This window comes from Excalfactoria chinensis, chromosome 4 (assembly GCF_039878825.1).
Source record: "Excalfactoria chinensis isolate bCotChi1 chromosome 4, bCotChi1.hap2, whole genome shotgun sequence".
In the NCBI taxonomy this organism is placed as follows: domain Eukaryota; kingdom Metazoa; phylum Chordata; class Aves; order Galliformes; family Phasianidae; genus Excalfactoria; species Excalfactoria chinensis.
This window is the reverse complement of record NC_092828.1, coordinates 82,548,182-82,572,393: the sequence shown is the minus strand read 5'-3', so window position 1 is coordinate 82,572,393 and position 24,212 is coordinate 82,548,182. Positions and strand designations below refer to the sequence as shown.

General features: G+C 53.3%; 1 protein-coding gene across 6 annotated transcripts in view; it reads right to left on the bottom strand.

The window, feature by feature from the left end:
* The window catches only part of ZMYM3 (zinc finger MYM-type containing 3), a 29,625-nt gene that overhangs the window by 4,746 nt on the left and 667 nt on the right, over positions 1 to 24,212 (bottom strand). For 2 of the 6 annotated variants that reach the window (XM_072336151.1, XM_072336150.1), the window contains exons 2-18: positions 15,732 to 16,631; positions 15,014 to 15,054; positions 14,555 to 14,624; positions 13,454 to 13,742; positions 12,908 to 13,085; positions 12,283 to 12,495; positions 11,539 to 11,689; positions 10,867 to 10,982; positions 8,777 to 8,863; positions 8,307 to 8,457; positions 7,552 to 7,724; positions 6,963 to 7,128; positions 3,167 to 3,225; positions 2,466 to 2,631; positions 1,745 to 1,860; positions 1,399 to 1,573; positions 749 to 895 (exon numbers count right to left, since the gene is read on the bottom strand). In XM_072336151.1, coding sequence (XP_072192252.1) covers positions 749 to 895; positions 1,399 to 1,573; positions 1,745 to 1,860; positions 2,466 to 2,631; positions 3,167 to 3,225; positions 6,963 to 7,128; positions 7,552 to 7,724; positions 8,307 to 8,457; positions 8,777 to 8,863; positions 10,867 to 10,982; positions 11,539 to 11,689; positions 12,283 to 12,495; positions 12,908 to 13,085; positions 13,454 to 13,742; positions 14,555 to 14,624; positions 15,014 to 15,054; positions 15,732 to 16,617 — 3,184 coding nt within the window. In that variant the 5' untranslated portion in view covers positions 16,618 to 16,631. Of the gene's footprint in view, positions 1 to 748; positions 896 to 1,398; positions 1,574 to 1,744; positions 1,861 to 2,465; positions 2,632 to 3,166; positions 3,226 to 6,962; positions 7,129 to 7,551; positions 7,725 to 8,306; positions 8,458 to 8,776; positions 8,864 to 10,866; positions 10,983 to 11,538; positions 11,690 to 12,282; positions 12,496 to 12,907; positions 13,086 to 13,453; positions 13,743 to 14,554; positions 14,625 to 15,013; positions 15,055 to 15,731; positions 16,632 to 23,516; positions 23,616 to 24,075; positions 24,163 to 24,212 lie in introns of those variants that run through there. The other 4 variants (XM_072336148.1, XM_072336149.1, XM_072336152.1 and 1 more) reach the window with 4 other exon arrangements.

Genomic DNA, 24,212 nt, shown 5'->3' with positions numbered 1-24,212 from the left:
AGGCATCTAAGACAAGTTGCCATTCTGGCCTGGTTCTTACAGCCAGCTGTAGAGGGAACTCGCAGCCCAAAACCTCGTACCCTCCACTTCTGCCTGGCACAAAAATTTATCCACAGCCCAACAAAGGAAACACTATCACCTGCCAGAGTTGCAACATTTCTCAGGCTAACCAGAACCCAAAAATGTGTTTAAAACAGCTGGAACATCTCTCATCCCTTCATTCCAGGCCAGCAGTGGTGACAGCCTGGCACAAGGGCCTCAGCTCTCTGTCCTCTGTTGCTACTGTACTGCCTCAGCACTGCTGTGCATGTCTGTCCCTTCTTCCCAACCTTCTGCCCTCTGACAGACATACACACAGCAATTCTGCCATTTCCCAATATGTCATGCACTGTCCAAGCCTCTCCTGGGCTTAGCTGGATTCTCTGGAATCATTATCTGTAAGCACACAGTCACCTTTGCCCTACACTTTGTGCTGTTAAAATCAGCTTCTCATTCTCTGCAGACCTACGGCCTCGGGAGGTCAGTTAGCCAAAAAACCACAGACTTGTTCCAAAGTGGTGGTCTCACCCCTGCTGCAAGCAGTCATCTGTAAGACCCTCAGCTCCTGGCCTCAAGCAGGGTCAGTCAGAGGGCATGGGGAGGTAAGTTCACACAAGTCTTAATGCTGCTGGCAAAGGTGGGCTGAGGGCAACAGGAGGACCCTGCTGCAGCAGAGCAGCCCCGCATGCCTGCTTCACCCAGCTCTTACTCTTAGGGAAGTCAGCCTCCAGGTCCTGGCCTGGCTCATCGAGGACGTTTGCCATCTTGACAGCCATAGCCAACACATCGTCCCTCGCTGGTCCAAACAGATCACAGTCCTCCAGGAGACCTTCTGCACTCTGGTTGCTCACCAGGTCTGCAATGCAAAAGCAGAAACATAACTTGCAAAAAAACTGCTTTGTCTCTTTTCCTCACGACGGGTGGAAAATGAAGTCAGGCTCCCTGGAGTACAGTCCTGTGCTCAGATCAGCCCCACAACAAGTGCTCGAAATTAGATCTTTGTCCTCACCCCAACACAGCCCCAGTCACTGGGGATTGAGGAACGCAGCCCCCAGCTAAAAGGACCTGTGAGGTCAGGGCTGCTCGTCTTCTGTCTGGGGAGTTACTTTAGGTAAGAGCCTGAACAGCCATATGAATAAATTAGTGGATGTGTGCCAAGACCGGCACTCCCAAAGCAGACAGCGGCAGACTCTGCTCCTTGCTGCAGCTCTCCCCTCCTGCTACCTCCTCAGCAGCAGCTGAGGGCTTGCTCTACTCTGCTCCTTCTCAAAGGCTTTGGAGGAGCTGCAATCCGGGCAGACGTTCTGGTTTCAGGAGCAGGTAAATCACTGAGCCAGCCTGAGCCACGGCAGAACCTACCGCACAGGTCCGAGGAGGCTTTGTCCAGTTCCTCAGCCTCCGCAATCATCTCTGCCATGGCCAGGATGTCAGCCTCCAGAGGATTGGAGGGGATCTTCACCTTCAGCTCCTCAATTGTCTCCACAATCTTATCCGCGCTCTCCAGCGTGGTGGGTAGAAACATTGGCACAGGCACCTGTTGACGGCAGCACAGCAGGCAGAGATCAGACGTGCTGTGCCCACACAGGGTTCTGGTTCAGCCAACTGCTGTAAAAGCAGAGGCAGGAGAAGAGGACAGAGAAGCAGGAAAACTACAGCGAGGCAGGGCTGAGACAGAGAACACAAGCAGGTGAAGTGTGTTGCTTACCGGGACAGGCATGGAGAAAGGCACAGGTACTTTCTGGCAGTACATATGCATAGGCACAGGCACGAAGATCGGGACTGGGATTGGCAACACAATCACCTGGGGCTTCCAGTCAGCCTCTGACAAGAGCAAAAGTACATCAGTGAGCTGGCTCCTAGCAGCTCCTCCACCCAGCCTAGCTGTGCACTGCCATGCCCACACAGCCAACCAGCACCACAGCCCTTCCAGGCATCGCCATCTGTCTTACAGGCAGAGCTGAAGCAGCGGCAAGCCAGACAGCCCTGCAGCAGGAGAGGCTTGCCTTAGCAAGAAGTGCAAGCCCTGCTCTTACGTGGCCCCTTACGTGAGAGATGTAGATACACTTTGTATACGCTAGAGACCACATACATGCACCCAATGGCAGCTTCACAGCGGATCCTGCTCGACAGCCTCTCGGGCAAGATGAAGATCTCCAGAGGAAAAGGAGCTGCCTCAGGTATTGTAAGAGAGGAGGAATCGCACTGCAGTGCTTCTTTTGTTGCTGATGGAAATGGACTCCCTACCTCCATCCAAGGCTGTGCATGCCTTGCACATCCCTGACACTCCCTCAGCATGATGCCAAACACTCAGCTGTTCTATAGAGTATTTCAAGCTGGATTCACATCCAGCCTGGAGCAGAGGCGTGCTACCTTCCTTTCCGAAATGCCCCTTTAATGCTGCAGTTAGTTGTGCCTTACTGTCCTACCTGTCTGACATCCTTTGGACTTCATTTCTACTTTGCAGGAAACACCCCGGTTCTGCATCAGTGGTTTGCACATGGCAGCTTTGTTCTTTCGAGGGGTGGCTGGAACTGGAGGAGGCGGGGGAGGCGGCGCGGCTGGAGACATGTGGGCTGAGGTCTTTGATGACAACTGAGGAAATGCAGAAAGCACGAGGTTGGTGTCCACTGAAAGCAGCAGCACTATCTCTTTCCAACCACTGGTACAGCCTCCTGGAGCCTGCCAGTCCACAGCACACATAGACGTGCTCCCACAGTTACATCTGGCCAACAGGCTGCCAAGCTGATGGTGGCAGGGAACAAACCTGCATGGGATCTCTGCAGTCGGCAGGAAGTTTGGCACTGGCGAGCAGCAGGGAGTGCAGTGGGGCTGTGACTATGCCCAGGCACAGATGAGCACCGTGCAAAGAGGAGGCAGCAGTACAGTGACAGACTGCTGTGGTGTCCATGCTTCATTCCTGGGCAACAGTTACCCATCCCCCTCTCAGGAGATGTGCTGATGTTGCCCTGCCCAGAAGCTCATATCAGCTCCCACTGCTCAGGCCACTACCATTAAAATGCACTGGTTACAGGAGAATGAGATCTCCACATCTATTGCAGATCTGCGATCTGAGTGAGGACAGCCCCCTCGTGCTATCTAGCAAACTGCTATCTCCAGCAGACCTTACCATGTTAGTCTCTGCCTTCTGATGGGAAGAAGCGGGTGGTTTTGTTTCTGAAGATTGACCTGTAAGAGAAAGCAACGCCTTTTAGTTCAAGAGCTCTCCAGCTAACAGGTCCCATTGCTGGGACTGGAGGTGGCAGCAGCCACAGGCAGGAGGGCAGTGACGGGCTCCCCAGGAACCACTCCTGGCCACTCCAGGAACAGTCAGTCATTCCAACAATCTCTAGCCCTAGCACCTTTGAAGACACTACAGCTCCACAATCAAGTCACTGCTGTGTCAATCTGTGTTCCCTTGTATTCCAGCCCATCCCCATCACAGCAGGTCAGGAGAAATCCCAGCCCCTTGTAGAGAGAGGACACCAGGGCTCTATTCCCAGCTCTGCCTACCGGCTTGCTGTACCGAGCCATGGCCCCTCCCTGTGCCTCCATCTCCCTGCCATAATATCTTGGCAAAGTGCTTCGAGATCCCTGGGAAGAAGGTGACAGAGCTAACAGCAGTGTTATGAGGTATCCCAGAAAGTACAGAGACAGCTTTGCCCAGCATTAGAGATGCAAAAGAGAAGGGATCACCGGCAGATAAGAGGCGTGCGTGGCAGACACTGCTCTCAGATGGTGACAGTACCATCCTTGCTGGGATGATAATTCCAGCTCAGCTGCTTTGCAGAGCACCTGCACCCATCTCAAAGGCTGCTGAGTTAAAAGAGCACCTTCATCCAAGCCTCCCGTGAACCCCGGTTACCCTTGTGACTGAGAAAAAGAACTGCCTTCTACAGCACTGACCCACCATGGGCCGTGTGTGAAGGAGATGCCTGCAAGGAAAGCAGCAGGGCAGAGCACCCAAACAGAGCAGCGGGTCCACTTGCACCTCCTACAGATAGGTCCCCAGGAAAGACCCAGACTCCTCTAGCACCGACACACAGGCACTTGCACTGTGTAGCTCCCTGTGTCCCAAGGAAATCCCAGGGACTTTGCTCTTCAGTAAACAGAGGAGCAGCAAAGCCCGTTTGGTGACTGCTGCAGGGGGGACAGCTAAGTTCCCATTCAAGGAAGCTCTCCAGCCTACAGCTGGGCATTCAGCCACAGGATGTGCAACCATCTCAGTGGGTCCAAGAGTTCCCCATGACCCACCCAAAGCGGGCAGCAAGTTTAGGTGGGAGACGTGGATGGCTTGGATGGAGAAAGACAAGCTGCGGAGTAGAGTAAAAGCAGAGTCTTTGCTATAGCACAATCAAAGCAAAGGTCCCACAGGCCAGAGATTTAGGACTGTGGGAAACAAGAAAATCCTCCCACCACAAAGCTCCACACGCTGCATGTCCAGGCTCTCAAGAAAGCCGTGGCTTGGTCTTTACTCTCAGAACTCAGCAAGGTGCATAAACTGCACCAAGCACGACTTCTAGCCCTCTCTCCTCTGCAACTGGATGGCTCTATACAGAACCAGTTCCCTTTGGAAGCCTCTGGGCACAGTTCTGTGGCAGGAGCTCCTCAATCACTTGTTACACACACACTGTTCCAAGCAAAGGAGAGGCCACTCTTACTGGTAGCAAGCTCCCCGAGGATCACGGGCAGACAGAAGCTGCTGGAATTAATGGTTTTAGGCAACCACTGGCTGCAAAAAAAAAGCAAGCGGTCAGCAGCAATGCCCAAGATGGGCCTAAAATCCAAGCAGTCCCTTGCAAGCTTGCAACACTGCTGCCAGGTGCACAGAAGAGCCTGGCTGGACCAGGCAGAAGCTGTTCCTCACCAGCACTGACAAGCTGCTCCTCCTGAAACACCCTGCACAGCCCGCTGGGCTGGAAAGCTCTGTGTAAGCACATAGCAGCTCTGGTTCCAGCACCCTTCCAATGCAAACTGACCAGTACACCACAGTCCCAGGACAAAGCCGTCCACACCTTTCCCACAGCTGGCAGAGGACAGGCGTACCAGAACACAGAAGACTCGGTGCCACCAGAGGCACTTGCACTTTGGCTTTTACCAAGCCTGGAGAACATGCTCAGCCGAGCACTCACCACTACCAAAGGGCATTTCCTTGCTTGCCCTCAGAGTCTCCTGCCTCGCAAGCACACAGAAAGGCAGAAGGGGAAGGGCACCGCACCAAGTGCCAAACAGCAAAACTCCTGGGGGCCTCCAGAGACAGGACAGAGGGTGGTGGTCAGGTCCTGGCAGTTGGTGGTGGTGGAGAGAGTACTTAAAGAGTCTTGTGGTCCATGTCTCCATGAGGCAAGGGCCAAATGGCGTGGAATAGATGCTTCCCTTGGTAGGCAGTGGCTTGCTTGCTGTGCCTGTGTTCCCACAGCAGTGTTACTGATGCCTCACAGGTAAGATGCCTTGAAAGCAGGGGACAAATCAAACGACAAGGTTAAGGCTGTAAAATCACGCAGTGAGCTACAAGAGATGGCAAGGTCAACACCTCTTCCTCCACCGGGGCAGCAGCTCAGTGCCCCATCAAGCAGTCTCTCTCTGGACACTCCAGTGCCAGCTGAAACCAACAGTTTTTTGTCCAGATCACCTCAGTGCGTTGCCACTTGAGCTGTCACCTCACACGGTGCTTTACAGAGCATGGCTCTTGGAAGACAGGTTGGGACTCCCCCGGCTGGGGGAACTGTCTGCTTCTGGCAGAGCAGCTCTGCTTTGCTCTCGAAGCAGTTCTGATATCCAGGATTTCCCTCATCTTGCCATTTGCCCACTGCTGTCAGAAGAGAGGCCTCAAGAAGAGCCTGAAGATGGAGAACGAGGTCTCTCAAAGGAAGATCCTCCTCTTGGTTTCCCCTCCTCAGTGCACCCTAGTCAGGGTTCTACACCTCTTGAAATCCCAGGGGGCTGCAAAGCCCTTCGCCTGCAACACTGGTATCAGTCGAAGCCTGATGAACTGAAGGAAGTCACGTCACAAAACGCAGGCATTCTGTTAACTAGATCAAACAGATTACCTAGAAGATCATGGCCTCTGAAAAGACCAAGCGGGATGAAACTACACGAGTGTCCAAGGGCCATGCGATGTCTTGTCACTGTCACTATGAGCACCTTCCATCCTGAGGGACCCCAAAGCACTTTGCAATCTTCCGTAAGCAACTGGCTCAAGTTAACGATAGGAAATGAGGCAACAGGCAGTGAAAATCTCCTCTCCAGCTGGAACTCCACGGATGCAGAATGGGGTTATCCGGGACACGGGGTTGGCAATTCCCCAAAGCTGCAGCAACCTTTTGGTAGGACTCCAATCTAACTTCACAGGACAGAGTGCCTCCAGCGGCTCTGTGCTCCCTCAAGATCGATCTAGGTTCAGCTCTGGCTGAGGAGAGCCCACCTACAGCATCACCAGCACCACTTCCTGCAGCACCCTGTGTTTTCCTTGAATGCTTCCCATCCAAGCACTGACCTGGCCCAATCCTGATTAGCTTATGAGATCTGAGAAGGTCACAGCTGGGAGGTGGTGTGGGGCTGCAGGTGGATTATCATGCCAAGCCACGCTGTCCCCTAACCCTGCAAATCGAGCTCTCCGCTGGCAACATGAGGATGGAATCGCCCATTAAATCCCTGAGTATCCTCGCTAAGAGTGTGAGCTACAGGCAGCACGCTGGCACCGGCTCCTCCCGTCTGGGCCCTGTGTGTCATAGAACCATAGACGTTAGAGATGGAGAAGCCCCATTAGGTCCCACTCCGTCCTTTTCCCCCCCCAAGGGCCAGTGCAGGATTGTTCCCTAGCGTCTCATCCAGTCCCAGGCGGGAAGCTTCCACCCCTTGCTGTTCGGTCTTCCCTGTGTCTCTCAGACTGAGCTATGCAGGTCCCCTCCCTCCCTCCTACTCACTGTTCAGCAGGCTCTCGGGCCCCTTCTGCGTGTCCAGGTTGGGCTGGTTCTGTTGGTTGTAAAATCTCAGCAGACACTGCTGGTTGCAGAAGTGTTTGATTTGCCCTCGCCAGTGGATGGTTTCCAGCAGCTTCCCCTGACGCTTGCAGGCATGGCACCGAGCTGCCTAAAGCCCGCATCAGCAGGAGAGAAACAACGAGTAACTAACCACACCCCCTCCGAGTGCAACACAACTCTCCAGTGAAAGGTGCACATGGCAAGGTGCTGTGAGCTTCCCCACAGCAGTGCCCTGCCAGTGCCAGCCGGGGTCTCCAGCGGTGCGAGCTTCTCCCTGCAGCACTAGCCGCGGATCCAGCACTGTGAGCTTCCTCAGTGCAGTGCTCTGGCAGGATCAGCTGGGGACTCCAGCTACGTGAGCTTCCCCGTAGCAGTGTCCCGTCATTGCCAGGCAGGACTCCAGCAGTGCCAGGTTCTCCGCAGCAGTGCCAGCCAGACTCCAGCAGTGCGAGCTTCCTCAGCGCAATGCCCACTTATCTGGGTGCCGTGCCCACCACAGCACTTAGCACAAGCTGCCAGTGCCAATACTGACCTTGAAGTACCAGAGCAAGTATTTGCTTTTGCAGTCTTCACTACAGAAGTCCCAGGTGCTGCCCTCCAGCTGCTCGGTGACCGCCCGCTGGCAGGTCTGAGAACAGTAGGTGCAGGTGATGCAGCACAGGCCCAGGTTCTTGGTGAAATCCTGTTTGTAAAGAAGCACACACCCTGCGGAGAAACAATAGGAGTGAAACCTTCCCAGGATGAACTGGGGGCCTCCCTGACCCAAACATGACCAGAATCCAGGTCTGCGGAGACAACAGAGCACACGCAACACACTGTAGGGAACAATCCAGCACTGGCCCCTGGGGCTGGGATAAGATGGGACCTCACGGGGACTTGCCATCTCTCACCTCCATGCTTCTAGGAAGAGTCTGACTCCAACCTCCTGTGTGCAGGAACCCAGCAGGCAGGGCAAGGCCAGGTCAGGCCAGCCCAGACGCAAGAGCGTAGAAGTGCATGATGACAGGAGGAGCGGAGCTGCCACCTGCTGTCTCCCCAGCCCCCAGAGAGAGAAAAGCTGTGAGAAAGCCCTCCCCTAGGACACAACGAATGGTAAAGATCTTGCCCTAGGGCCTGGCTGGACAGCAAGCCATCCCCACTGACAGTCCTCCCTTCACTGCACTGATGAGGCTCTCGCCCCAGGGCCTGGCTAGACAGTCTCCCCTCTGTTCCACTCCATGCTCTCTTCTCCTCCCCCAGCAAGGGCTGGCATGGGGGCTCTGCCTCTCCCGTGCCTTCCCCAAGTACCTTCGCTGCAGAAGTTCTTCTCCACCCCTGAGAAGCGGATCTTCTCATGCAGCAGCTTCTCCTGCTTGCAGTGCTCACACTGAGACACTACCCCGCGTAGCCGCTTGAAGTCCTCACAGCAATCCTTGCAGCAGAACTGATACATCTTGTCCTGCCAAAAAGACCGTCACCAGGTCAGGCAGGCTGCCAGGAGCTCCCCATGCTTCCCAAAGAAGCAAGCCTACGGGTCTGAGACAAGTCCCCTGCTCCCCTGGCAGGGTTTGGCAGAGGAGGTCTCCTCCCACCCTTCTGACATGCTGCTGAACATCAGCAGAGCAGCACTCAGGCACATCTCCAGGCACGTCTCTGTAGCCAAGGCATGCAGAGCAATGGCTCAGAAAGGACTCTCCTTTGAGCAGGGGAAGGAAGAGCTCTGTGGTCCTCATGGGGGTTGACCTCAGCCTCCACATCGCCCTGGGGAAAGTCCTCACCTGCCAGTCTAGGATCTCTGGCTTCCCGGTGAAAAGATTGTGGCAGTAATGGCAGTTCAGGTGGATCCCACCTTCCGGGCTGGTGTGCTGTAGAAGACAAAGACAGCTCATGGAGAGGGGGGCACACAGAGGGCAGCAAGCACCCGTTCTGCACTGCCACCAGTCGTCCTGCCTGCTCCACTGACCACAGCACTCCATCTGCCCCTGCTCACACCTGCGCTGGCCGCCGCTGTCAGTGACTCACAGTCAGTCCACCGGATCGCATCTTAAGCTCCTGCAGAGCAGATTCTTGAGCAATTCCACTTCGCTCCCAATGTTCTGGGTCCAGTTCTTCTCCAGAAGGCATTTTCAGGCCCCCACCTCTCTGCACTTGAGCTCACTTAGAGATGGTGGCTCCGCTACCTCTTCTGAGTCTTCCTCTGAAAGATCTTGAAGCCTGGTTTCCATTTTCAGAGTAATGCAACTTCAAAATGCAAGCAGCCATTCTCATCCCACGTTCCTCTGCTAGATTAAAGCGCCATTTAATACTTGGTGTCTTGTCCATAGGGATATCTTCATTAATAAAGCGATCTTCCAGGTTTTCATTCTGATCATCTCAGATCAGGTGCTCTATCAGTGCCCTTTTTTTTGACGCTCTGTGCAACTCTGTGGCTTTTCTTCAGCACACTTCCTATTTTTCTTCAACATTAATAATAACTTGGGCATTGGATGAACATCCTTCCTACCTGTGCAGTATTCTAGGTAGATCTTTTGCTTCCTTGCCCCCTAACTTCTCACTTCCTGCTCTTCTGCATGGTTTCACAATAACATGATCCTTCCTCTCATAGCTGTAAACTGAGGCACTCATGCTTAACGGCCTATCTGCTGCAATCAAGAGGCTTTCTTTCTAAATCCTTACTCTCCACGACTCACATCCCCGCATTACCTGACTAAGGCTGATCTTGCACTGAACTCCAAGTATACACTGGGAGGAACCAACCTTGTCAAGGAATCCAATCGCTTTCGCTGTGTATGACTGCCCCGACCTCAGCATCAGTTAGCACTTCACCAGTTTCTGTTTCATCTGCAGAATTTTAGTACGCTTACTTTGACTTTATTTCCAGATGACTGATGAAGACGTTCGACTCCTTGGGCTTAATACTGATCCCTGAGAAGCCATCTTGAAGCACTCTTTATCAAGTGCGTGCTGAGATCTGTCAGTAAGATGGATCCTAATCCAGGTTATGCATGGCTTTAACGTCACGTTACAATGCTGATTTTACATGGCTATAACTCCAACATTTGATGAAGTCTACAACTGTAAAGACACGTCAGCTACCCCTTATCCACACAACACATGATCTTAGCCAACTATTACACCACAATAAAGAATAGAGAAAGGAAACAATAACAAACAGACAAACAGACACTGCAACTGCCAGAAAATAACTTTCCTGCTCTAGATTCTCTATGTTTTCTCAGTTTCCCAAGGCATATCCTGGCCTAAGTTTCCCAGGTCTTCTCCTGTTGCTTTGTTCTTTGGCAACTGTATAGAACGAATATTCTTCTGGTTGCCTTTGAATACTATGAACACGTAATGTATGCCCAAACTCAACACCAGAAAACTCAACATCATCAGTCAAGCCCTTGAGGACTAATAGACATGAGGTATCCCAGTCTGTTGGTTGTAAATTTTTAGGCAACATGACCTAGAAGACTTCTGTTTCTTGGTGATCTCTGGCTCAGAGAGCAGCTCTGCCTCTTTCCATGCTAGCAGGTGCCCACGGTGCTTTGCTAGCTTACTTGCAGCACCCTTGTAAGGCCGCTATGTTCCAAACTACCCATGCAATTGCAGCTCTGTGCTGTACTCCTACTTGGCATAACCTAATAGACTGGAGAGAATTACAGACAGTCTTACTCCAAGTGAAGTGAGGGGAAGGTAGGGCCAAGACCAAGGAATTAAGCAACTGCAGTCATTAGAATGCCTGTGCTCCAGTAGAGATTTTCTTATGGATGCTCCCTGAGGAGCCTGAAGAAGCTGCAGCCTCTGCTAAGTGTGAAAAGAGGCAGGAGCTCTAAGGCCCAGCCCAGCATGAAGGATTTTTCAGTACCTGGAATTTGGTCCAGCAGCTGGGGCTGCAGAATTGGTAGACAACCCGGTCTGTCTTGTTGTAATAGCAGGGTTCAGATAAACTCTTTCTGCAGAAGCTGCAGGGTCTAGGGGGACCTGATGAAACAGACAGGAATTGGTGAGGGCAGCAGCACAGGACGTGGGTCTAGATTCTGAGGATGGCATGCAATCTACTCACTCATCCTCAGTCAAGCTATTACCAAAAAATGAAGGGACAAGAACACCAGGAAACAAAGAGCACCAGATTCTGCTAGGACAGAAATGTTAAACATGGATGGAAAGCAGACTGGCTCAAAGAAGCGATCCTGGCTATATGGAAATTTGGACAAAACAGCTTGCATTACTCATCAGAGACCATACCCACTCCTGAACACAGTGGTGATCTATGTAATGGGAAGGACAATGCCAGCACAGTACGGTACTACAACTGCCTCCTGCATTCTTAAGAACAGCAACAGACACTGCCCCTCAGCACTACGATGGCTACACGTTGCAATGGGTACCTCCCTCTCCAAACCTCTTTCACTTCTCTCCCTGGACTCCTCCCCAGACACCTTCCCACCTTCTTTCCAGCCTCATCCACAAGCAATAAAAAGTACAAAGAAAGGAGTTGAGTAGAAAGGTGACTGAATCACTGTATGAGGGTCCTTACCAACCAAGCCCGACTGCTTCACTTTGTGGGAGGTAGTGCAGCAAATGGAGCAGAACAGTCCCATCTTGCCACTGCGGTCCACATTGGGCAGCATGTCAAAGTTTTTGCACAGCGTCTTGCACCACATGCAAGGGTAGACTCGGGTGTTCTTCTGCAAACACAGAGCAGAACAGAGCTGTCAGGGAGCCCAACACAGCCTGTAAGGTCCTATCTTCATACTCTACTCCACTACTGCGTCCACCACAGGGCAGCTCTCCTGTAGGAAAGACCTGATGTGAAAACCAGGCTCACAGTCTGTAGGCTCGGGTTGTAGTCAGAAAACCTGCCTTTGGCACCCCCGCTTCTCACATCAAGGGTGCTCTGGAAAGAATACAAGACTTGGAAGTCCCATTAGGACAGTTAAGACAAGTCTACTCAGGCTACAGATACAACCAAGCTTTGGAGAGGCATCCTAAAGAAGCCATCTCACGCTAACTGCATCTACCTGTGGAACTGCCCTGTCCAGCTGCGTCCCAGTGTTTGACCTGTGCTTGGGTCCAAGATGGGCCCCAACCAGTAGAACTAAGTTCTGTTTCAAAGTTTCTTCACAGCAATCTCTTAAGGCATTTTGCCAGCAATAGAAGGCCAAGGAGGTTCAAGCTGCCTGCTACAGTGTAAAGCGTCCCGTGCCAAACTGGAGAAAGGAGATGAGTGCCCAGAGAGGAGCCCCCTTTCCTGCAACCCCCAGCAGCTGACTCCACACACCTTCTTGTAACTGTTGAGACAGCTAGAGTCGCAGAAGCGCTTTTGCTGGCCTTCATGGAAGAGGTACTCCACAGGCATGCCCTTATTGTATATGTAAAGTCCACAGTAGTCACAACAGTTGGTTTTCAGCCCCTTGGTGGCTCGGAACTTGGTGAAGCAGGCGTCGCTGCAAATGCGGTGAACTACATTCCCATTGCTGACCTCATGCTGGATCTGCAGAGACAAAATTGCTGTCACTCTCACAGAACACCGCAGGCCTCTCTCCCACACATGCACCCTGCTACCAACACCCCTGTGAGAATGGGCTGGTACACTAAAACTCTGACAAGTGCCACGCTGGGAGCTGCTGGGGACTCAGACTGGCCTCTGGTCAAAAGCCAGCAGAGCAAGTGGGAGAGTGGAGTGGCAGAAAGCAACAATCTGCAGGCTGGGGAGAAACAGAAGCCTTGTTTCTGGGATTAAGAGCTGCTTCACAGTAAGAAGGGAAAATGTGGGAGTGAGTCCAAGGCAGCTCTGGAGCTAAGGCTTCACACCATGGGAGAACCCAGCAAATGCCCGGTGATGAACCTAGGCAGTGCCAAGGGCCCTGGATCCAGGACAAGAGAAAGACAAGAGATGTGCTTACCTCACCAGGTTTATGGCAGACACTGCAACGGATGGTGTCTGAGGGGTCTGCAAACTGAGGTGCTGGTCTCTGTTGCTGGGCCTCATAGAGGGAGAGGCAGACAGAGGTGCAGAACTCGTGGAAAGAGCCGCCTGAACCAATCTGGGCGACCACAGAGTCCCTGGTATTCCAGATCTCCCTGGGGATCAAAAGGAGACACGTCAGCACAAGAACACACCAGACCTGCCACTAAGCAAGCTGCAGTGAAGGAACTTTCTGTTATCCCAAGGGAGTGACCGGAATGGTCCCACATCAGCTTCTGCCCCAGCCCAGAGGGGTGGTGCCTGAAAATGAAACATGCAGGAGTTTGTTTTGAGAGCACACAGGGATAAGGGGAACTAAGCCAGGCAGGGAGAGACAATAAATAACATAAAGGGAGTGGAGGGAGGATGGGATGCGTGAAGAAGACATGGGGTGACAAAGGAAGCATGGGGGTCACAGGGTTGTGGGGAAAATGCAGTGGGTCACAAGCAGGGGATGACTGAGGAGAGGGGAACGATGACACACTTTTTACAGAAGGTGCATATCTTCTTGCCATGAGGTCTTTTCGAGAAGGTGGTGAGACAGGAGCTGGAGCAGAAGAGCTGAGGGAGTCCTTTCCGTTGGTAGGCAGTCTGACCCTTCTGCAGTGGGGTCCGGCAGTTGGCACACGTCATCTTAGCAACAGAACGGGCAGCTCGCTGAGCTACCTGAGTGCGTAACGACATGCGAGTCGAGCGGCGGGTACGGAAAGGAACAAAGTCCTCATCATTGGGATCATCCACCATCGCATCAGAATCTTCGTCAGAGACCGGAACTGCAAAACAGCAAAGAGAAGATACTCTCCATTAGGAACTAAGGTAAAGTTGTGCCGTGAGAGGCACATTGGGGCTGTTCAGGGTCATCTTTCTGCAGTTTGTTTACATGCTTTCTACCTTGCTAAGCAGGATAATAAAAGGGACCCTGAAAAGATACTCTGCTGGAATTGGGGACTAACTGGGAGGTTCTTAAGCAAACTGGTCTTAAGTAAAGTTCCCATCTAAGAAAAGTCATTAGGTGGAGCAGATGCCTGAAGTGTAAACATTGCAACAGAAAGCCCTCCAAGAACCAGTAAACATTAAAGGGAACAAGCTGGATCACCAGCCGCTTCTCCAGCACAGGCAGACAATGACTGACCAACAGTAAAATGTAAGAAAATGTCAATGCAACACTTGACATAAGGGAGGACAGAGATTTCCTGTATTTCTACAGGCAAGTCCCCAAAATGCAGCCTTCCTTCAGACAGCCTGGCAGCATAGAGGCAAAGGAAGAAAGGTTCTGGCTGAGGAAATGGAAGATGGGCTTCCTGGGAACATCCCTGGAGTTTCACCCTGTTATTAGTTGGTGCTTAATGTCTATAAACCACTGTAAAGATACTGCAACTCTCTGCTCCCTCACCCCGAGACGGTAAGGCAAGTGTCCTGAAATGGAAACTCTAGGGGTGAAGGGACCTGTCCTATGTAACAGGAACATCTAAATGGAAGCTCCATGGTCCTTACTCCGTATTCACAACACAAACTGCCTGTCTGCACTGTGCCCAGGACTTGCCCTAGGGCTGAACTCAGGTGATGGCCAACGCTGATTACTCACTGCTCTCAGCAGAGTTCACAGTTTCAGGCCTGGCAGTTTCTGATCTTCTGGCTCGTTCACTTCTTTTCTCCTAGAAGAGATTGAGAAAATGTGTAGACTAACCATTTGCTAGGATAACAATGGATAAATAGCCCAGATCACCGGGCAGTTTCAGTTTCTGAGCTTTAAATTCCCACTAACTTGGCTGAAAAAAGGATAAACCTCCATAGATATCCAACAAGAGTTGGCCGCGTGGGAGGGGGAGAGGGGAAAACAGCCTTATGGGAATGATGTTCCATCTGGGGCTGGTAGGGACAGATACACTGAAGCCACATGTATAGCACAGTGACATTACACAGGGATCACTCCATCACTGCAGACATGCAAACTCCTTCCCAAAGGGCTGATAAGACAGCCAGTGTCTCAATAAGCCACCCTCAGTGCTCCCACAGCATACGTACTTGACTGTATTCTCCTCACCTTCTCAGTTTGGGGCACACTTCCCTTCCAAGACTGGCCTTCTGCAACAGAAGCACAGAAGAAACTTAAATGTGACACCTTGCTTTTCACCAACAGAAGAGCACTGAAGTTGTTCAAACGCAGCCGCCCTTTGGGCCAGTCTGCATATATATAGCCTCAGACAGAGCCAGCTATTCTGGTGGTGTTCAGACACAGGAAAGCTAAACCGACCACCTGTAGGTATAGATAAATACATGTGATCTGGGAGAAGTCCCGTACAGGAGAGACCTTCCTGCGTGCAGGGAGGAAGGCTGGGCAGCTGCCTCCAGCTGCATGACTGTGGGGACTGAGCACCTCCTGAGGATGGCCTGCTTGGACAGTGGGACTTTGCCTATTGGAAATCCTCACCTCCAACAAAGACTCCAAGGATGAGGAGAAAGAGATGTGCAGCAGCAGCTTTATCACGGAAGCTCCCAGCTGACACAAGCATTAAAAATCAAAGTTAAAGCTATGAAAACCAGAGCGAGAGCTTGTGCACACCAAAAGAACAGCTTCCAGAACATTAATCCAGGTAAGTGAGATGCTTTTCCCATATTTAGTCCTGCAGTAACATACTGATTTCCAAGGTAAAGGAAGACAGGACAAGTTAGAGCTCAGATCAACCTCCAACTTCACAGGAGTGCAACCAAGCAGCCTTCTGAGCAAGAGGAAGCCAAGTCTTGCAGAAACAACAACCTACCTGCTGGTAATGCAGCTTCCTCTGCCTTCAGTCCAGTGCTTTCTCTCAATAAGTTGTTCCCATCATCATTCCATTCCTCTGCCTTCTTCTCCTGGGCGGGTTCAGAGGGCAGAGCTGCCATACCGCTGTCTGGGCTCAGCTCCACCTCTGCATCCCCCGGCAGTCCTTCCCTCTGCACAGGTGAGCTTTTCCTTGGTGCCTTCAACCTCGTCTTTTTTGACTGTTTAAGGCTGAGTTGTGGAGGAGCTACCGGCGGACTTGAGGGTTGTGCTGTGGTTTCTTCTGTGGCTGGGGCACTGCTGAGGTCTCCAGAGTCAGGAGCAGGCTGTGGAGGTGATTCGGGGCCGTTGACATCAGACAGTGCAGGAATAGCAGCAGCACCGTCTTCCTTTAGGTCCCCAGCATTAGTTTTTGGTGCATCTTCCCCTTCTTTCTGTGTTTCTGGAACAGGGCCTTCTTTAGAGACGGCAGAGGAGTCCCCCATCCCACCCTCCCCATCCTGGGAAGGCTGTGCCTTGCACAGTTCATCCAGATCCTCTGATTTATTTAACTCCACCGAAACAGCAGTTCCATCCAGGTCACCTAAGACACCAGGTTTCTCCAGGACGTCCGAGACAGTACTGGGCTTATCTACATTGAGGTCATCTGATTTCTTTTGTTCAGACAAGCTGTCTCCTTTCTCCTGAAGGCCTAAGTCCCCATCTGCAGTCATTTGCTTGGACTGAGCCCAGTCTGGGGGCCGAAGAACCGAAGCTTCCTGGGTAGAAGCCGTTTGGGAACCCAGGAGATCCTCCCCAAACTCCATGTCAGCAGGAAGATCAGCAATGAGTGGTTTGTCAGGCAGAGAAAGGGGGTCCAGAGATCCCGACATTTCACTAGAATCCATTTAGATGATGACAACTGGAAACGAGAGAGAGAGATTTGCAAGTGAATGACAACCAATCTAACGGGGCATGAATTGCCTTCTCTTCTGAACACTGCTGGAGTGAACCAAGGCCTGGCAGGATTGGTAGCAATACCCTGCACAACAGCAAACCAGTCACAGCTCTGGTGAGGTTACAGAACTCTGAAGCCAAAAAGCAGCAGCAAGACACAGCGGTTCAGCAAAGCCAACCCTTCAGAACCCCCTCTGCCATCCGCAGCCCTCACCACGTGGCAAACAGACCTGCTTATGACAAGCTGTTCTCTGCTCAAATGATGTGGCCCCTCCTTTCTCCTGATCCATTATCACATAGATCCCCTATCTTCTAAAATGTCTTTTCTCTCGACACAGAGGCAGAAATAACTTCTTTGTATCTCTGTTGTCTCAGTCTTGAACAAGACAGAGTGTGATAAGACGCAGGAATTTTGTCAGAGGGCAGATATAAACGATGTCATAACTACAGCTAGAATGCCAGAGCTGGGGGAAATTCTGGAAGGTGGCAGAAAGGAAAGCAGAAAACCCCATAATGTTAAAAGCAGTCAAAAGAGGAAGAACAGCAAAGTATGCACGAGCATGCAATGCAGTCTGGAAGAAAGAGCAGCGTGGCTGTGCACGGCACTCGCACAGGGAGCTGCAATGCTTGCTGCTACCAGCAGACGGCCAAAGCCACAGCCCAGCTCTGCAGCCAGCAGCACCGCCAGGCAGAGAAGCCGAGATCAGGTGAGGCAAGAAAGCATTTACATTCCTATCAGCTAATAATGCACTGTGTCTCCACAAAAAGATAGAAGCTGAAGAGGGGAAGGGAGCTGGGTTCTGCAAAGTGGCGATGCAGAGGAAGAGCTGATAGAGCATCACATCCCCACAGCAGGCTGAACTCCACACTATGGGGAAGGAAGGCGATGTAATCAGAAGATATGGCAACAGCCCTTAGCAGGATCATTCTAATCCTAAATCTGGCACTGTCTTGAGCTCTGAAGCAGAAAAATCAGTATTGCTGCTTGTTTGGGGCTTAACAGTGAGCACATCTATACCAGTAAAGAAGGAAGGGTGAAATAATTTCAGTGGTGATGGCTGACCGGTTCTTCACATCCTTCCCTCTGGAAGGATCACCCACAGATGGTTCACTCACAACTAAATAGGAAATATTTGGATCGAGAGCATTCCCGACTTCTGAACCTCATTTCAGCAGGGTTTGGGGAACTCTGCTCTACAGGTCATTATCTCTTTGTTTGATCCAAAATACATGGCGATGTTTTCAGCTTCAGCAGCAGATAAGCACCGAAGTTGTCATCTCCAGCATCTCAGCAAGTTTCACCACTAAGGACTGATTATTCCATTCGTTTTCTTCAGCTACACAGGAGACAAAGCCTCCAGAACGAGCCAATCCTGCAGCAATGCAGAACGTGAGGCGTGCTTTAAGGATGACAGGAAGAAGAACAAAGCAAAACAGAAGCAGAGACATTTGAAAGGGAGGCCATGAGGATTTGAAGCAGGTGAGAATCCTCTCCGGATCAACGCGTTTTCTGCTGCTCCAGATACAACAAACAGTGTTTGCATCTGCAAGCTGTCCCCTGCCCACATCTCCAGGCTGACAGCAGACCTTACAGCAATGCAGCAGGAAGGTCGAGCCACTCAAATGAACAAAGGAAGTTGATTCACACCCTTTGCACAAGTCTGCAATGAACCACTGAGGTGATATTGCTACAGTATGGAGAGACCTTGGGAAAAAAGCTGGAGCATGAGGAACCCATTTTGGCCTTCCTGCCCAAAGGACAGCACGGGCAACAGCCTATGAACACCTACAAACCTGCCGTGCTACCCGCGTGCTCTTCAAATAGACTGACAGCACGTGGTTTCAACAGCGTACACCACAGCACTGCCTTCAGGCACTGGGCCTACTCAAATACCTCGTTTCTATTCCCACCACGAATGGATACCTGGGGAGAGAGCACAGAACAGGACCATCAGCTGCTGAAGAACTGCTTGGATTGAGCTGCGCTGAGAACACAAATCCTCTACGGATTGGCTCTGAAGCAGTTTATATTCAGATCCTCCGAAATTTCCCGTTGCAATTCGTTCTGCAATTTACCATTCTGTTCTAAAAAGAAGTTTCTGTGCTGCAGCAGAAATCCGTGACAAGGAGATAAGGAGGCAGCGAGGTGCTGACTTCTGACGTATTTATAATAGTCTGGAAAAGCTGAGGGAGTCAGCGTGGTGATGGACCCAAAACGATGCTGCAAGTAGTTGGGTGGGGAAGGAGAAACGTCTCTGCCCACCACTGAAATCCTGTCCCCTTGACAGCAGTCTTCACAGTGACTTTCAGCTGCCAGCTGCCCAGGATCAAGAAGGCAGCCCGTAGGACAGGGAAGAAGGATGCTCTGCAGCCCTGTCGGCTGCTCTGAAGCTGAACTCTACCTGAGAAAATGAGAGCTGCTGAGCTGCAGCAAGGTAAGAAACGCTGCTTCCATTTGCCCCGGGCTTTCCAATTCATCCGGACTTTCTGCTGAGCTTCACAGCGCATTATGCTGCCAACCGAACGTGAACTTCACCTCCTGGTAAGGTCTCTTCTCACTACCTCCAGCAGACAAATAATAGCTGATTGTTTCTGGCAGATGCTGAAATGATCCGCCACATTTCCACCCTCCTTTTTCATTCCGTCTGCCTGAAAGCCTCCTGCCTTCCAGCCACATGCCTGGCAACAAGGGAAGCACACTGGAGCACAACACTGCTCAGGAGAGGAGACTGCTGAAATCCTGCTCATCCGCAGAGGGTGAGACTGCAAGCTGACAGTGAAACCCTCTGCACAACAGCACAGAGCTTCCAAAGAGGCCACGGGACCCCACCAACACATGGGACTTGGCACGGGGTGTAGCTCTGACCATCAAACCCAACAGGTGTGGAAGGTTGGACCTGCCCAACCTTTCCACCAAAGAGAGGGCACAAGGGTCTTCTCTTGGACCAGGAAGCTCTATGGGGGCACCCAGGAACACCTGATGACTAGCTCATTAAAAACACGATGAGAGACACCACTGGTGCCGTAACAGCACAGATCTCCCACATCTGAGTGTCTTTATTCAGCTGACTGTTAGCAGGGGAATACGTGGCCTACCTGGAAAAAAAAAAAAAAGAGGAGCCACCATCAAATGTTTAATTAAAATCAGAGAGTGAGAAAACCATCAAAAACAGCGCCGTTATTCCCTCACGGTGCAATGAACTCCTCCAAACCTCTGCTGCATGCAGACCGCCTTCCTCCAGCGCAGGGGCACTGAGCACAGGGTGCACATCCCACACTGCTGTCACCAACCATGACCAGCACGGGCCCTGGGCAGCACATCTTCATTAGCTATTGCACCTTGAATGACACATGTGGTAAAAGCTCACTTCATCGCTGCCATTTATCTGAGTTTATCCAGGCAGTTTATAGCCCTCCAGATTGAAGCGCTGCAAACGTTTATTACAGATTGATTAACTCGTTTTAAAGCAAAATTAATTGATAAAGGATCGCCAGGGAGCCACGTGTGCTGCTACAGACAGCCTTCAGTCCAGTGTTAATCCTCCAGAAAGGAACAGAACGTCATTATTCAAAGCACACGCCACCATTGGTGCCATCCAAACCTGCTGCCATGCAGCACTACATTAAGCTATCGCCATCTCCTTGAAGACAAGGAAGAGTTGGGTTGTTAACACCTTCCAGTGGTAAACCTACTTCATTATGGAAAGAAATGGGGAGATGAAGGACTCTTCAGAGAGACAGACAAACGTACGAGAAGACTCCAAGGGCTGGAAGTCAAAGCTGGACAACCCCCACAGCCTCAAGGCACCAATAATGGCTGTCCAACAGCCCCAGACTGGGGGGCAAAGACCAAAGCCAGACTTCTCTCCATCAGGAGCTCCAGCTTAGTGGGCAGGCCTTGGGCTTACAGGGCTGGAGCAGCTCTCCTATAAAGAAAGACTGAGGGAAATGGGTTTGTTTAGCCTGGAGAAGAGAAGGCTCTGGGGAGACCTCACTTCCAGTACTTGGAGGGAGCGTATAAACAGGAGGGAGAATGGCTGTTTGTGAGGGTAGACAGTGATAGGACAAGGGGAATGGTTTTAAACTGAGACAGGGGAGGTTTAGGTTGAATCTTAGGAGGAAGTTTTTCACCCAGAGGGTGGTGACGCACTGAAGAGGTTTCCCAAGGAGGCTGTGGATGCCCCATCCCTGCAGGCATTCAAGGCCAGGCTGGATGTGGCTCTGGGCAGCCTGGGCTGCTGGATGGAGACCCTGCACATAGCAGGGGGTTGGAACTGGATGAGCATTGTGGTTCTTTTCAACCCAGGCTATTCCATGGTTCTATGACAGCAGTCATCCACAGCAGCAAGAGGGCCCAAACCTTCCAACACAGAGCAGGGGATGCTGTAAAGCACCAAAGGTTCCCTGCCGATTCCTCAAAGGCAGGACCAGCCAGATTAGATTTTGACCTCATGTTCTACACAAAGGTCATCTTAGCTTCGAGCAAGAGCAGAATGGTCTGGAATTACATTGACCAGAGGACTTCTTACAGCACTTCAAAGGTACCTGTCTGTGTTCCACTGATATCATCAGCACTTGCTACTAAGCCAACACTCCTGTAACAGCACTAAACCCTAAGACAACAAAAACAAGCACTTATCCATCAGGGATGCCATCGTGGCAGCAGTTTGAAGCTGCTCGGATGTTCTCACATCTTTTCCTGAGCCCAGCATCCCCCAGGCTGTGAGTGTCAAGGCCCTGCAACAGAGAAACGAGCAACGAGTCTCCGTGCACTCCAACACAACTTCCTTTGTTTAGCCGTGTTAAGACAGAGGCCTTAGCAGTTAACACCCGGCGTCTGGAGAGCAATCCAGCTTCAAGAACCAACTCCACTCAGAGATCAGGTCAGAGAGCACAACTCCTGCTACTTGTACTGCTGTGTGTCCGCAGAATGAACAAGCAGCGCTGTTTCCAGGACTCACCTCCTGCCTCGTGACAGCATCTGCCAAATCCCTGTAAGACACAAGGGGGTTCAAAACCTGGGTAAGCACCACCTGGTGCCCAACAGAAAAAGCAAGGAGGTGCACGGCATACCTGAGCAGCACCCGAGGAAGCTGTCTTATTGTTAAGGCAATGATTAAAGGATAGAAATGGACATGGATCCAAGAAAAAGGCCCATCTCCCTGTTGCTAAATGCTGCTGGAGGGCATCACAGCACCCAACAGTCTTGGACCTTCCCTGCAGAAGCCACAGCCGCCTGGAGAGGGGAGTCCCGTGCACAGCAAGTGATTGGGAGCCCTAATGAACATGAGGGCAGGAACAGCTCAGCCCCGGAGCTGAGGTGCAGTCAGCCCTCCCTGCAGGCCCAGGCTCCTTTGCAAGGTCCCCATCATGAGTCCCCTAGAAGCAGTGTCAGCCTGGGGCTGCTTCACCCCCCGTGCAGCTGTAACACCGACTGCAGTGATGCTGCACTGCACAGACCAATGGCTGAGTCCAAAGAGGGCTGGGAAGGACGGTCTCAAGCACTGCCCTTTCCTAACCTGCTCTGCCAGCAGGGGAAGAAGTTTGCACTTTGAACACGCTGCCAAGATTAAGACAATGATATCCTAACACAATCTCCGTTCAGATAATAAGACCGATCGTCATAGCTACAGCCAACCACATTCTTCACTCATTTTGCTTTCACCATTTTCTACACAACAGGCTTCTGGCAACACACACGTCCACCGGGGCCATGCATCCTCAATCCACTGGCCACCAAATATCCTCAGGAGCCACATGGGGCTCTTCACCCCAAGGCAGGCTGTGTGCTCGGCCTCTCTCTGTGTCAGGGCTGCTAGGAGACAAGCGTGCCTCGCTAACATGGTGTGTCAATGGGTGTGCCAAGCTGCATCCCCCAAGAGAAGGACAAGTGCAGGCAGAGGATGTGAGTGCATTGAGCAGAGCCACCAGCTGCTGGCTGAGAGGTGGCAGCCCCGGGGACGGGGGCAGAGCTGTGTTCTTATCTCAGGTTTGATCCTGGGATCAGAGGGCAGCCAGAGAGAAGGCAGATCTGAAGTCTTGGGGAATGCAGTGGCTGTTAGAGATAAATACATCACAGCCTTGAGCGAGACTAGGGCTGAAACGCTGGGGGAAGAAGGGAAGAGCACGAACGGAGCAGCCCATCCCAACAGCAGAGCCTAGACACCATTTCCGAGGATGAGGCTGAGCCTCCCATCCCCACCGGCACTCCACGCTGACCCCATCACGCGATCTGACAGCAGAGCCCCGTCCCCATGCAGCCACACGCAGCTCCCAGCAGTGTCAGTGCCCTCCTCAGCCCTGCGAGCCAGCCAGGGGCAGGGCCGCAGCACCAGCACTACCAAGCGGGTACCGAGCACGGCGCTCAGGGGCCTCCTGCACCCTCCTCGTGGACAGACAGACGCCGTGCCGAGGAACCACGCGCACCGGCCGGGCCGGGCCGCACCTCCATTAGCAGAACGCGGGCCTCGTGCGGGCACACCGGGCCTCGGCGCGGCCCACCTCCCCGTGGTGGCCGCGAGGGGGCGCCGTCGCTCCAGATCTGCCCCCGCCCCAGGGCGCCCCCCAGCGGTCACCACCTGCAGGGGCGCTTAGAGCCGCCCCCGCCCCCTCGCCCGGCGGCGACCCCGCCTCCTCCCGCGGGGCGCGCGCCCCGCCCCCCATTCTGCGGGGGGACCCCGCCCCCCGCCCGGACCCCGCTCGGCACGCGCCCGCCCCGCCCCCACGGGCGAGCAACGGCCCCTCGCGACGGGGCGCCTCGGTGCGATCGCCGCCCCCCCCCCGTGCCTTTAAGCCCTCGGTCCCGCGCTGCCCGCGTGGAGGTGCCCGCGGGCGGCGGCGCCGCTCCTACCTGGGGCTGCACAGCGCCGCGCCGCCCGCTTTGCCCAGAGCCCGGATTCGGGTCGCGGCCCCTTTAAATGGAGGCGCCGCTCGGAGCCCTCGGCGCGCTGCAGCCCGGGGTGGGGGGGAAACAGCTCCCCATTGGCTGCGCCGAGCGAGGGACGAATCCCCATTGGCTGCGGCGGGGCCGGGGCTCGCGAGACTGGCCGGTGAGCGGCGGCCTCGAAAACGCGGACCGGAACTCGAGGCAGGGAGCGGCGCGGCAGCCCCGCACTCCGCCGGGCGGACGGAAAACCCGGAGCGGAAGTTGGCGGAGGAGCGGGACCGCGCCAAGCGACAGCGCGGAGCCGAACGCGGGCAGCGGCCGCACCCCGGCGGGGGCACGGCGCGGGGCAGGGGACGCGGCGCGGGCCGGAACGGGGCGCCCGGATCCCCGCAGAGCTGCCCGCACGGCGCAGAACGTATCGCCGTCCCGCTCCCCCCCCCCGTCTCGTTAACCCTCTCGCCGCGCGGCCCTGGGTCCGCCACCGCCCTGAGGGACCCCCCGGCCACTCCGCTCCCGTCTCTACCTCCGCTCGGGAGGAGCCCCCCGGCCCGGTCCGGGCGCCGTCGCCACCGCCGCCTCCCCCGGAGCTGGAGCGTCTCCCCGGGGCGGTGAGTGACAGCGCGGCCGGGCGGGGCTTCCGCGGGGGCCCGGGACACGGCA